The sequence below is a fragment of the Suillus subalutaceus genome (assembly GCF_016647625.1).
Source record: "Suillus subalutaceus strain FC151 chromosome Unknown DFJ58scaffold_9, whole genome shotgun sequence".
NCBI classification, from domain to species: domain Eukaryota; kingdom Fungi; phylum Basidiomycota; class Agaricomycetes; order Boletales; family Suillaceae; genus Suillus; species Suillus subalutaceus.
The window spans coordinates 162,506-172,971 of record NW_024540258.1 but is presented as its reverse complement, the minus strand read 5'-3'; the positions used below and the strand labels follow the sequence as shown (position 1 = coordinate 172,971).

Below are 10,466 nucleotides of genomic sequence, written 5' to 3'. Positions count from 1 at the left end.
TTGGGGACCCCGGCGTACAGTACGGTGCCGCCGTGTGATCCGGTAAGGAAGGAATGACTAACATCCTCTGTGCTTCTATACCGTACTACATACTAGGGTTGGCAGCTGACCCGGGACAAATAGGTATTGTCAATCTACAGTTGCCATCTCGCTGAGAGGGCCTGACTTACCACCGGGAGTCTGGAATCTTATTGGCAAGACTTTGTGGCAGCGGCGCCGCCATAAGGCCCACGTAGAAGTCGACAAACTTGACTGCAGCAGCAAAGACTCTGTTTTTAAACACGCACAGGTTTCTGACCGTCCGACGAGATGGATGAAATACTACTACCACCCCATCACCCAGGTGTCGATATTAGCACTCAGTGATGTGCTCGGGCATGTTTATTGCGCTTACTAGCCCTGATGGTGGAGGAGTTCCAACAATGTACTTGCTCCTGGCAGATTTTTATGTTTGGAACTTGGGGCTAATTGTCTCGTTTTGTAAGATTATGTATTTATTGATCCTGTGATTTCACTGAATCATTTCGTCTCAGTGTTGTTAGCATCCATTCTAGTGCGCGTGTGAGTGCTTTTGTTGTCGTGGCCGGTGTCATCCTTAGCATCTGCGCAGCTTTACATTGGATCCCGCAGGGCTCTCTGACGATGGCCGCGGCGTACCCTACTAAGGCTCGGAAGGGCATGTTTTATATGTATCAGTTCGGTAATATTGATTCTTGGAGGGGTTGTGGACTCTGCTGTAGCATTCGGAACCGATTACAAGAGTACGGTGAATATTTTCCTTGATCAGTAGAAGGTATACAAAACGAATGCGCTCCGTAGGACACTGAAGAAGCTGGCATACTGATAAAAGATTGACCATGTCTAGGTCATGGTCTTATATGGCTTCGTAGATTCAAATGTGGCAGACGTGCATACTGACTGATGGGCGCGATGTCAAACGACCCCGCAAAGCTGGCTGCGTTCACTGGCTTCTGTGCATATTGGACATGAATTTATCGCACGAGTTCTATCTATATTTCTTATCAAGAACCATAAAGACAAATTTGTGCAATCAGTGGGTGCGGCAAGCGTCTGCCATCTGGCGTGCTGATGTAGTTGCAATCTTGTGAGTTCATTATTCCTCTGTGAACATACCGCTATACCAGCGCTTCAGATATATGAATCGTCGAAGTGCCTGATGATCGTTGGCATGGTCTTCGCCGTACCGATGGCGTACCTTCGCGTTACCGACCACACGTACGTTGAGCGTGAGGGCCTGTAAATGCCCATGAAGACCAACGTCTGTCACCGGTTGACATCTACGACAGGATGTAAATCGCGAGGCTGGAAAATATCTACCTTCCAGCGGCTGCAACAGATAACGAACCAACTAGCTTTGGTCACATTGTCAAGGTAATCATTAATTCTTAGTACTGTAGCTTCTTCGGCCTCACTGATAAACTTTACATCAATAGCATCGTGTACATATGGCTCATGAATGATGAGCCGATATTGGTCCCAATATGCCAGTCCGTGGTAACCATTGGGCCACCTGGCGAACTTCGAATTCGTGTCATGATCTTGACACGAGTATCTTCCTTTGGTGAACGCACCATTCATCTTTGTGGTTCATTAACCGGATAGATTTACACGTACAGTGATCAGACCTAGAGTGCCTCTAGTTTATGGAGTCTTCACAAGGCTGTGTGATTCTCGGTTCTAGATTTCAGTGCACGACTTATTATCGCCATTGATTCAACTGAATCATATCGGTTCTTTCCGCACCTGCCAACGCTACTAATGAAATACATATGTGATATGTGGGCTTTCGTTCCATTTTAAGCTTCAGCCAGGCATTCATTTATTTGAGCCGCGCTGATGTTTATCTAGGTATGTACTACGTCTTACCTACGGAATCCGGATGCCTGCAATTCATAAGCCCTTAGAAACCGTATAAGAGGAAGACAGTGGTCCCTTCTCGATAATGAGCCCTCGTACCTTCATCTTCCAACTACTATGTCTGAGGTACGGGTAGAGGTCAACAAACTTGGCAGCAGCAAGGAGTCTGTTTATCCGCACGCAGAGCCCTTCGATCGTCCGACGGGGTGGAGGAGGTACTACTACCACCCCGTCACCCAAGTGTTGATGTTGGGATTCGTGTGTTTCATGGGCCCTGGCATCTTCACTGCGCTTACTGGTCTCGGTGGTGGAGGCCAAGTCAATAGTAGGGTCCAGGCTAACGCTAACGCGATTTTATATGCGACTTTTGCATTTTTTGGATTATTCTCTGGGTGAGTCAACATTGTCGATTTGACCCATGGCGACTCATGTCGTTGCAGATCCATTAACAATATCCTTGGTCCTCGGTGGACTCTGATGCTTGGAACTTTGGGCTACTCATTATATATTGCCTCGTTCCTGTATGATGACTTGTACGTCGATTCTGTGATGTTACTGAAACGTTGCACTTCAGTGTTATCAACATCCATCCCGACGCGAGTGCTTTCGTTCTCACGGCCGGTGTCATCCTTGGTATCTGTGCAGCTTTACTTTGGACCGCGCAGGGTTCTTTGATGATGGCGTACCCCACGGAGGCTCAGAAGGGCATGTTCATCTCTATCTTTTGGACAATTTTCAATCTTGGAGGAATCATGGGTTCTGCTGTAGCATTTGGAACCAGTTTCAAGAATACCGTGAGTGATACATATGCTAAGTTTGTAAATGGAAAGCCGTGCTTATGTCCTCCACCGTCAGACCAACAGCGGTAAGGGCCAAGGCATACCCTGGCTATGAGTCTGACGGCGGAGCTGATTGATTTTTTCATCCTCAGTTAGCAATGCCACATATGTATGTCATTCGATAATCTCTTGTCACCAGAGATTGACACTAAACTAGGTTGGCTTCCTGATTTTGACCCTCATCGGCGTATTCCTCCCACTGTTAATGACAAACCCAGACAAGGTGATTCGTACGGACGGGACTCGCGTGAACCAGATCCGCCACCCATCGTGGAAGACGGAGTTGTTCCGCCTGTACATGACGCTGAAGACTGACCCTTGGATTGTCCTCCTCTTCCCGATGTTCTTTGCTAGTAACTACTGCTATACTTGGGGTTCGTACTGTTCTTGGGATCAGCGTGGTTGCTGAAAAGTTACGCAGAATACAATAATTACAACGGCGCGATATTCACTATTCGTGCACGGGGCCTGAATAGCTTAATGTCTGCTGCGTCGCAGGTCTTTGGATCTGTCTTCCTCGGTTGCTTTATTCTTGACCAGAAAAGAGTCCGGCGCAGAGTCCGTGCCTTCTACGGCTGGATCCTCGTGTTCCTTATGGTTCTCGTTGCCCACGCCTGGGCGTATTTCTACCAGAAGTGAGTCATCCTGCCAGTGCAATACCACAGCCCCAAATTACCATGGAAATGTTCCTTAGGACATATACCCGCGCTGAAGCCATGAAGGCTTACAAGATCGACATCACAGACGAAACCTATGCTGCCCATGTCTGGGTTATGATAGTTCATGGCTTCCTGGATTCAATGTTGCAGACATATGCATACTGGCTAATAGGCGCGATGTCGAACGACCCCGCCAAGCTGGCCGTGTTTACTGGCTTTTGCGCGTATTGACCTTTGAGTTCGAGTTTAATGCTGATTAGACATCATACAGATAAGTCCCTGCAATCAGCGGGTGCGGCGGGCTCCTGGAGTGCTGATGCTGCTGGAATCCTGTGAGTTTCTCAATCCCCTGTGAACAAGCCACTGGACCAACACTTCAGATATATGAACATCTTCCTGTCGACTTGGTGCATAATGGTCGCTGGCATGATCTTCGCCGCACCGATGGTATACCTTCGCGTTACCGATCACACGGACGTGGAGGATGAGACTCAATGAGTACTCATGATGACCAGTGTGCGAGTCGCGGACGTAGAAAAAGATCGCACCAGCGGCGGCACTGAAGGAGAAAACATAACCAAACATTGAGCATAGACATGAGTTTGGAAGTTAGAGATTTTACTCAGGCTATTAAGCTTTGAGACTAGATTGACTTGCCGCTCGTGGGGTCTTGAAATTGTACAGTAACTGACAAATCTAAGAGTATGAACGCTACAATCAAGTTGGTTTTCCATTTTGAGCGGGTCGAAAACCATAGCACATTCGCCGCTTAGCCTCAGAAATCATCTGGAGCGCCAAATGTTCCTCCTTTCGTCTTGAAGGCCCCTTTCTTCCCACCTCTCTTCCCACCTCTCCCTCGGGAGGTGGTGTTCGACGAAGACTTCGAACCTCTTGAAGTAGATTTTGCGCGCTTTGATGGCCCAGGTCCACCATTACCAGGACATTCTGTCATATTATGGATGAATGGGACGTCTATGTAGAGATTCAGCACCATACCAGAAGTCCAATGTCCTGTCTGTCCACACTTGAAGCACGCGTCACCGGACGCCGATCCTCCGGCATGCAACGCCGATTTAGAGCGGCTAGTCATGTCACCGTTTGGACACGCTACATGTATTTAGTGACCTCTAACAGTACACAATTTTACTGTTACCCACCGGACGCCCAATGGCCTTCTTGATCACACTACATGGAAGTTTAGTGCCTCAAAACATTGTGGTTAAGTGTGCACACGAACCTTGAAGCATTTCCCGCTACTGGAAGTTGAATCATTTTGGGTTACTGATCGAGACGACATGGGACGTGGAGCAGCAGCGCTCTTGGGTTTGGATGGTTCATCATCCCACTCGAAGAATTCACACCCCCCGTCCTTTCCTTTGGAACATCCCCAAAATATTCGTCCTTTATTTGGCCCCTCCTTAATGACAGTACGCCGTGCCGCGTCTTCACGACATTGGCATTGACGTGCAACGGCATCGACCTGATTAAACTCACACAGCTCTGTAAGGAACAAAACGTAGTACAGAACATGAACTCACTGAACGTTCACTAGCCAATGCGCGCTTGGCTGGGACGAGCGGCATGGGATTTGCAGACATACCAACCGGTCCGTCATCACACCATTTGAAAAACCCACATCCGTCACCGACTCCGCAGGCATAGAACTCCTTGCCTTCACGAGCTGACTTCTGCGTGACTGTTTTGCGCTGAGATGGAATCCCGCATTCACATTCTGGCGTCATGCTTGAAGAAGGCAAGGGGTTGGGTCGGGGAGTAGCCGTCGTGGTAATCGCCCTCGAGGACGTAGGTTTACTTCCGGAAGAAGTTGTCCGTGAGACAGGAGCACTGGGCTTTGATGGTCCATTGGATGCTCGTGAACGGCTTCGAGGTGGTGGGGCAGGCGGGGGCATATCATCATTCAAATCTAGACAACCATATTAATTCTCATCTTTCATAACGTAAATTTGCATACCGTCAATGTCATTGGAAGGTGGCGGTGGGGCTGCCCTAGCAGCGCCTCGTCCACGGCCTCCAGATGCTGGAGCTGCAGCACCTCGTGGTCGTCCTCGTCCTCGACCGCGGCCACGACCGGCACCTCCTGGTGGGGCTCCTCCATTGTCGTTATCATCATCATTATCATCATTGTTTCTACGACCGGCACCCCTTCTTGCACCGGCACCTCTGCCCCTTCCACCGCCGCCACCACCGTTGCCACCCCCACCACCCTGATTTGCCCCTGCGTTACGTTCAATGTACCTGCGCACGCTCTAAAGTACAACGTGAACGGGACGACACCAGTGTAAACCAGACCACATACAGAGACAACTTTATCGAACTCTCTCTTTGCGAGAACATACATCTCCCTATATTGTTCGATGCTCTCGGTGAGCATCTCTGCTTTGGATTTGGTACCTTCGCAAACTCGAACCATGCTGCGTTCAGTTTCGCGCCTGAGCTGCGGCTTTGATAAGCTTCTCTCAAACCCAATTTCATTGTATCCTTCTATAAGCCCAATTCCAAGCGTCGAGGGCATGAGATGCTTTGTTGCACCATCCATGCGTTCGATGACATATTCTCGGTCGATAATCGTCTGGATGTGCTGGGCAATTGTAGCATCAGTGCCTGCAGAATGATAGATGGTCAGATTGGGGCGAATAACGTCGTGTGCGGAAACCCACCAATGCCGTTCTTGTCCATGAGGGTGACCAAGTCCGCCTCAGTGAGGAGAGATGGCGAGGAAGTTTGACCGTCCTTGATTTCACATACCGTAGGTACGAACCGCTCTCCTTCCTGAAAGTTCGGTATCTCTTTTGCCGACCACTTGTCATATGGGTATACTTCGAGGTAATTTCTCTGAAGAACAATCAATCCTACCAGGGCGTGAACATGAGTCGTAGTCGCAGCAGAGGTACTAACCAGTTGCATTAAACTCTTCACCGCCATAATCCACTTGCACAATTGTCTCTTTGCCTTCCGCATCCTTGCTACAACTTGCAAGAAAGCGCCGGGTGATGAATTCGTATACCTTCTTCTCGTCACCAGCAAGGTTGCCTGCATGAGCAGTGGGGTGGATGGGCGGGTGAGCCTTGTCGTTATTTTTGCCCCGCCTTGGAGTATTGAAATTGCCCTCGTGCAGGCTGAGCATGTAGGATAAGTCTGGCGTTTACAAAATTTTTGGGAAGCATACCCAGTGGCGAATCCTCCCCAAGCAGGATCGGCGGTTTGCTTCTCGATGAGTGTCATGAAATTGAACTGAGGATCGTATTGGTCTGTTTCTGTGCGTGGGTATGACAAAAAGCCTTGTTGGTAAAGCTTCTCGGCAATCTGGATGTGTATGACCACGGTCAGCCGGAAAGCAGGAAGCGCCTGGATCTTGGTTCAACTCACATCGAGGACCTTCTTGGGAGCAAGCCTTAATAATCTGGATCCTGCTTTCTGCAGCTCTACGGTTGTTAATGGGAGTGGTTTGCTAGGATGTTCAGCCCGGTCCAGTGCAGTTCAAACAACTAAGTAGAAAACTCACTATTTTTTGACATCCTTCTGTGTTACCTTCACCACTCTAGCAGTGGGACTATGCAAAACCTCCTCGTATATCTCAGCAACGATATCGGATTCGAATAAGTGCCCCCTTTTCCAGTTAAAGTCGACTTTCTTGTCATCACGATCCACACAAAAGCTTATATACCAGAAGTCTTCAGGAACGAAGGACTTGACTTGATTGTATCTTTGGACGACAAACCCGAGCGTCGGAAATTGACAGGGACCTGCTCGGAAGTGTGTCATGAAAAGACAAGCGGCTCGGTGATGAACGAACCATACGAGACGACTTCTCTGTTTTCACGAAATTGGGCGAGACGTGTCTGTAGTGTAAGAGTTTGCATACGGGTGAATGCGGCACCTATTCTCAGGTCAAGGAAGATGCGCGCCTCGACAGCGTGGGCTTGAGCCATGTCAAGATCGATGGGGTGCTGGGCAGCACGATGAATTTGTCTGGGATCACGAACATCTATTAGTAAGAAAAAACCTCTGGCCAAGGACCAGATACTCACTGAGGAATGATGGCACTAAATCTAGCTCTCTTCACAACAATTTGTGGATGTGATTTCCTGCATACCTTAACAATCTCGCTCCCAATGTTCTCTCCTTCTCGATCACAATCTGTCCAAATCATAAGGGTATCTGCTCTACGCGCTTCAGTCAAGAGATTGCGTTCGATACTCTTGCTGTCTGCGGGTACTGAGGAGTGAATGGGTGCATCGAACAGTGTAATAGGGTCACAAGAATTCCACTGCCTGTACTCCTCTGGGAAGTCGTGAGCTAGCAAATGACCAGAGACAGCGGTTACTGTAAATTGTGAGTTGGTTTGTGGGTAATCGAAATCAAAGTTCTTGATGAATCTATTGGACGTTGGACGCTGGAAGCAAAATGTATGGATTTGAGAATGGCAGTACACAGAAAGCTCCAGCTCACTGTTTCCAGACGACCGCCAGAGAGAATTGAGCTGATTGAACGAGCTATGGAAGGCTTCTCTGCCACACAAAGAACTCGCATGCTGCAGTTGAAGAATGATTCTGTGTGAAGAGTGTGGAAAAGCCTGGTCCTTAATTTGTCGAACTGGGTTGCGTAGCTTGTAACAGAACGGAATTACCGGAATAAATCCAGGTTTGATTGGTGCGCAGACGTGCTCGCGAGAAACGGTGCTGCACCCCGAGTCCCACTTTGACTGGACAAAACGCGACACGGTCAGCACGCGTCGTGGATTGGGACTCCGCGAAGCACGTGCTACTGCGCCAATCAAAAACGTCTAACATCGTTCTTTTCAGCGTGACATATCGCCGCGTCGAAGACTCGAAATCAAGCTGCACCATGTCTCAATCGTACGTATTTTCAGTACCACTGTATCAAATATTGCTGTGACCGATATATCACAATCGAGGTCGCACGGACGAGATGTGGTCCAGGCAATGAGCTATGCAGGGAAAATGCCTGGATCACTTTCATCCAGATCATGATGTTGATGGAAAGAAGCACCGTGAAAAAGATGCGTCCACTATCAAGAAGACATGCTCAAATGCGGATTGCTCTCACCATGTGGCCATTGAAACTTTTTAAACAGGCACTCAAGAATACTTTCCGGTCTTCGCAATGTCCCATGTCACGGACTCGGACCAAGATGCGACCAATCCTTCACCCAATGGAGCTGCTGCAGAAATATGTTTGGTCCTACTGCATCGATAAGGTCAGTAGTACTATTGCTAGTAATGAACTCGACGAATCAATCTGATCGATCTTGTAGTTTGCTTGCAGTGGTACCAAAATGCGTGCGTTTGCGATGTGAATTGGTTGTGTATCTTTCCAATACAGCCGCAGTTTCTGCGCCAGGATAAATAATTCGTAAGGCACCAAGAAATAATCACATCCGGACAAATACCTATGGTGTCACTTGATCGATCGATCCCTGAAGGCTCACCCAGGCTATCTTGGGTTGCACCATGGGCAATCAATCATCTCCAGTGAAATCGGATAATATGATGAGTTCATGTATGAAAACTTCGCACAGAGTTCCATCATGGTGAGGACTGTATCGCTTCCAGTTCCCGATTTCAGTGACCATCTCTAGAGTTACGATGAGGATGGTGGCACGGTCTACAAGTCCTGCTCATTTTTTATCATACGTAACGCTCGCCGTTTGCAACGACCACCTACTAAACGGTTCAATTTGTCCAGTGGATGAAGCTAACTAACACAGTAATCTTATATTGTTAGACCATTCGACCACACCCTGCCATCCTTGCATCTCGTTGAAAGTGTCTAGTTGTAGCGTGATCTCGCACACATCACTCGTCACAGCATTTCATATGCATCCGACGGCTCAGACGTACATATAGCGCACTGTTTTGGTCCACTCAACCGTGTATGGTACGACGATCGCTGGCCTACAGTCTATCACCATACTTATTCTACACATCAAGCTCACTGTCCCTACAGGTTGATCGTACAAATAGTAACGAAATGGAGCATAGTCATAATATATGTCTACACCGCGCATAAATGTCCACTGGCATCTTCGTCCTAACATTACTGCAGGATAAACACGTGCCATTCTGATTTTGGCCTTTTCAAATCACCGTGAGGCGGCAATGGCCTCTGCTTGGTTCCATAAATCTGTCTTCTCGTTCCACAAACCACCCGCCCACCTCGCCTGTGAACGGCGCCAACCCACGACCACGACACGGGGATCCGTGATGGATTTGGCAATCGCTGCATCCTGCCCAAACCGAAGTTCATCCTCGCTGAGTATGCAACGAAGTACGCAGACCTTGAGCTTGCTGCAGTTTACCAATATGGCGCTTAGGGCATAGCTGGCTATAGCGCCGCTCGAGAATGGGGAACCAAATACGAAAGCAAGGTGTGTCAATTGCGGGAGCATTGCAAAATTTGGTGCCCAGGCCATTAACTGGCCCCAGGTATCATGTAGTTCCAGATGCGTAAGCTCCTGGTAAAATGGAAGGGCAAAGTTTGGGGCGCGACTATGTGCTGCGAGTTGCTCAGCAGAAAAAGACAGGTGAGTGGGGCGGATGGAGCTGGCAACGACAAATTGCGCGACGGCTGATGGAGTGTATGGCCATACTCTAAGATCTGTAATGCCGGTGCAGACTGCAAGAATCTCCATCATGAAGCACGCCGGAATGTCAGAGAGGAGAAGTGTCTTGACATATCTAGCAAAAAACGAGGCGGGCTTGGTCTTCATGGCAGAAATAAATCCCTCCAAGACTCTTGCTGAATCGCTACCTCCATATTGCAGTGCGACGCAGTTGTAAATGACAGGTTCCACCCTGTGGTCGAAAATTACCATTGGTCTTCGTTTCCTTGTGAACTGACTCACCAGAACCGTACTCGCTGGGCCACCAAGGCCAGATTCAAGGCCGAACGACGGTCACTGTTGGCAGCGTTTTCAAAAATATCTTGCTCCAACTCGAAAGGAAGAGCGGACATAGAAGCAGCGCTTATCATTGGTAGATAACAGAGACGCAGGAAAGCACACCTTCTGGACTTTATAGCTACTTGAGGAATCTCGCTTCACTCCTGG

The 10,466-nt window shown here is 48.6% G+C and overlaps 4 protein-coding genes across 4 annotated transcripts; 2 read left to right on the top strand and 2 right to left on the bottom strand.

The window, feature by feature from the left end:
* The first annotated feature begins 70 nt into the window (after positions 1-70).
* Positions 71-804, top strand: DFJ58DRAFT_763032 (uncharacterized protein). The gene is made up of 2 exons (XM_041388582.1): positions 71-490; positions 543-804. The coding sequence occupies exons 1-2, from the start codon at positions 366-368 to the stop codon at positions 781-783; spliced, it is 366 nt and encodes a 121-aa protein (XP_041249127.1). The 5' UTR covers positions 71-365; the 3' UTR covers positions 784-804.
* A 1,191-nt stretch (positions 805-1,995) lies between these two features.
* On the top strand, positions 1,996-3,874 carry DFJ58DRAFT_696909 (MFS general substrate transporter; the record flags this gene model as incomplete). Its single annotated transcript, XM_041383492.1, has 8 exons — positions 1,996-2,270; positions 2,319-2,399; positions 2,453-2,696; positions 2,875-3,091; positions 3,139-3,352; positions 3,412-3,600; positions 3,637-3,708; positions 3,757-3,874. 8 exons carry the CDS (start codon positions 1,996-1,998, stop codon positions 3,872-3,874), a joined length of 1,410 nt encoding a protein of 469 aa, XP_041249126.1.
* A 28-nt stretch (positions 3,875-3,902) lies between these two features.
* On the bottom strand, positions 3,903-8,104 carry DFJ58DRAFT_763028 (DNA topoisomerase). Its single transcript, XM_041388581.1, has 15 exons — positions 7,847-8,104; positions 7,426-7,790; positions 7,191-7,366; positions 6,900-7,140; positions 6,764-6,845; positions 6,564-6,700; positions 6,293-6,513; positions 6,055-6,246; positions 5,694-5,998; positions 5,349-5,643; positions 4,915-5,300; positions 4,614-4,865; positions 4,534-4,561; positions 4,373-4,483; positions 3,903-4,321 (listed from the first exon to the last, which is right to left on the bottom strand). Exons 1-15 carry the CDS (start codon positions 7,925-7,927, stop codon positions 4,152-4,154), a joined length of 3,042 nt encoding a protein of 1,013 aa, XP_041249125.1. The 5' UTR covers positions 7,928-8,104; the 3' UTR covers positions 3,903-4,151.
* A 902-nt stretch (positions 8,105-9,006) lies between these two features.
* Positions 9,007-10,372, bottom strand: DFJ58DRAFT_892565 (uncharacterized protein; the record flags this gene model as incomplete). The annotated part of the gene is made up of 3 exons (XM_041394784.1): positions 9,007-9,491; positions 9,563-10,212; positions 10,263-10,372. The coding sequence occupies 3 exons, from the start codon at positions 10,370-10,372 to the stop codon at positions 9,400-9,402; spliced, it is 852 nt and encodes a 283-aa protein (XP_041249124.1). The 3' UTR covers positions 9,007-9,399.
* Between the last annotated feature and the right edge of the window lie 94 nt (positions 10,373-10,466).

What these genes read in the sequence shown, in the direction of transcription:
- DFJ58DRAFT_763032 (XM_041388582.1), top strand. Translation starts at nt 366, where the DNA reads ATGTGCTCGGGCATGTTTATTGCGCTTACTAGCCCTGATGGTGGAGGA. An exon ending in GTCTCGTTTTGTAAGATTAT is followed by an intron (nt 491 to 542) that starts GTATTTATTGAT and finishes CAGTGTTGTTAG; the next exon opens with CATCCATTCTAGTGCGCGTG.
- DFJ58DRAFT_763028 (XM_041388581.1), bottom strand. Translation starts at nt 7,927, where the DNA reads ATGCGAGTTCTTTGTGTGGCAGAGAAGCCTTCCATAGCTCGTTCAATC. An exon ending in CAGAAGGATGTCAAAAAATA is followed by an intron (nt 6,846 to 6,899) that starts GTGAGTTTTCTA and finishes TGAACATCCTAG; the next exon opens with CAAACCACTCCCATTAACAA. An exon ending in GACAGGACATTGGACTTCTG is followed by an intron (nt 4,322 to 4,372) that starts GTATGGTGCTGA and finishes ATAATATGACAG; the next exon opens with AATGTCCTGGTAATGGTGGA.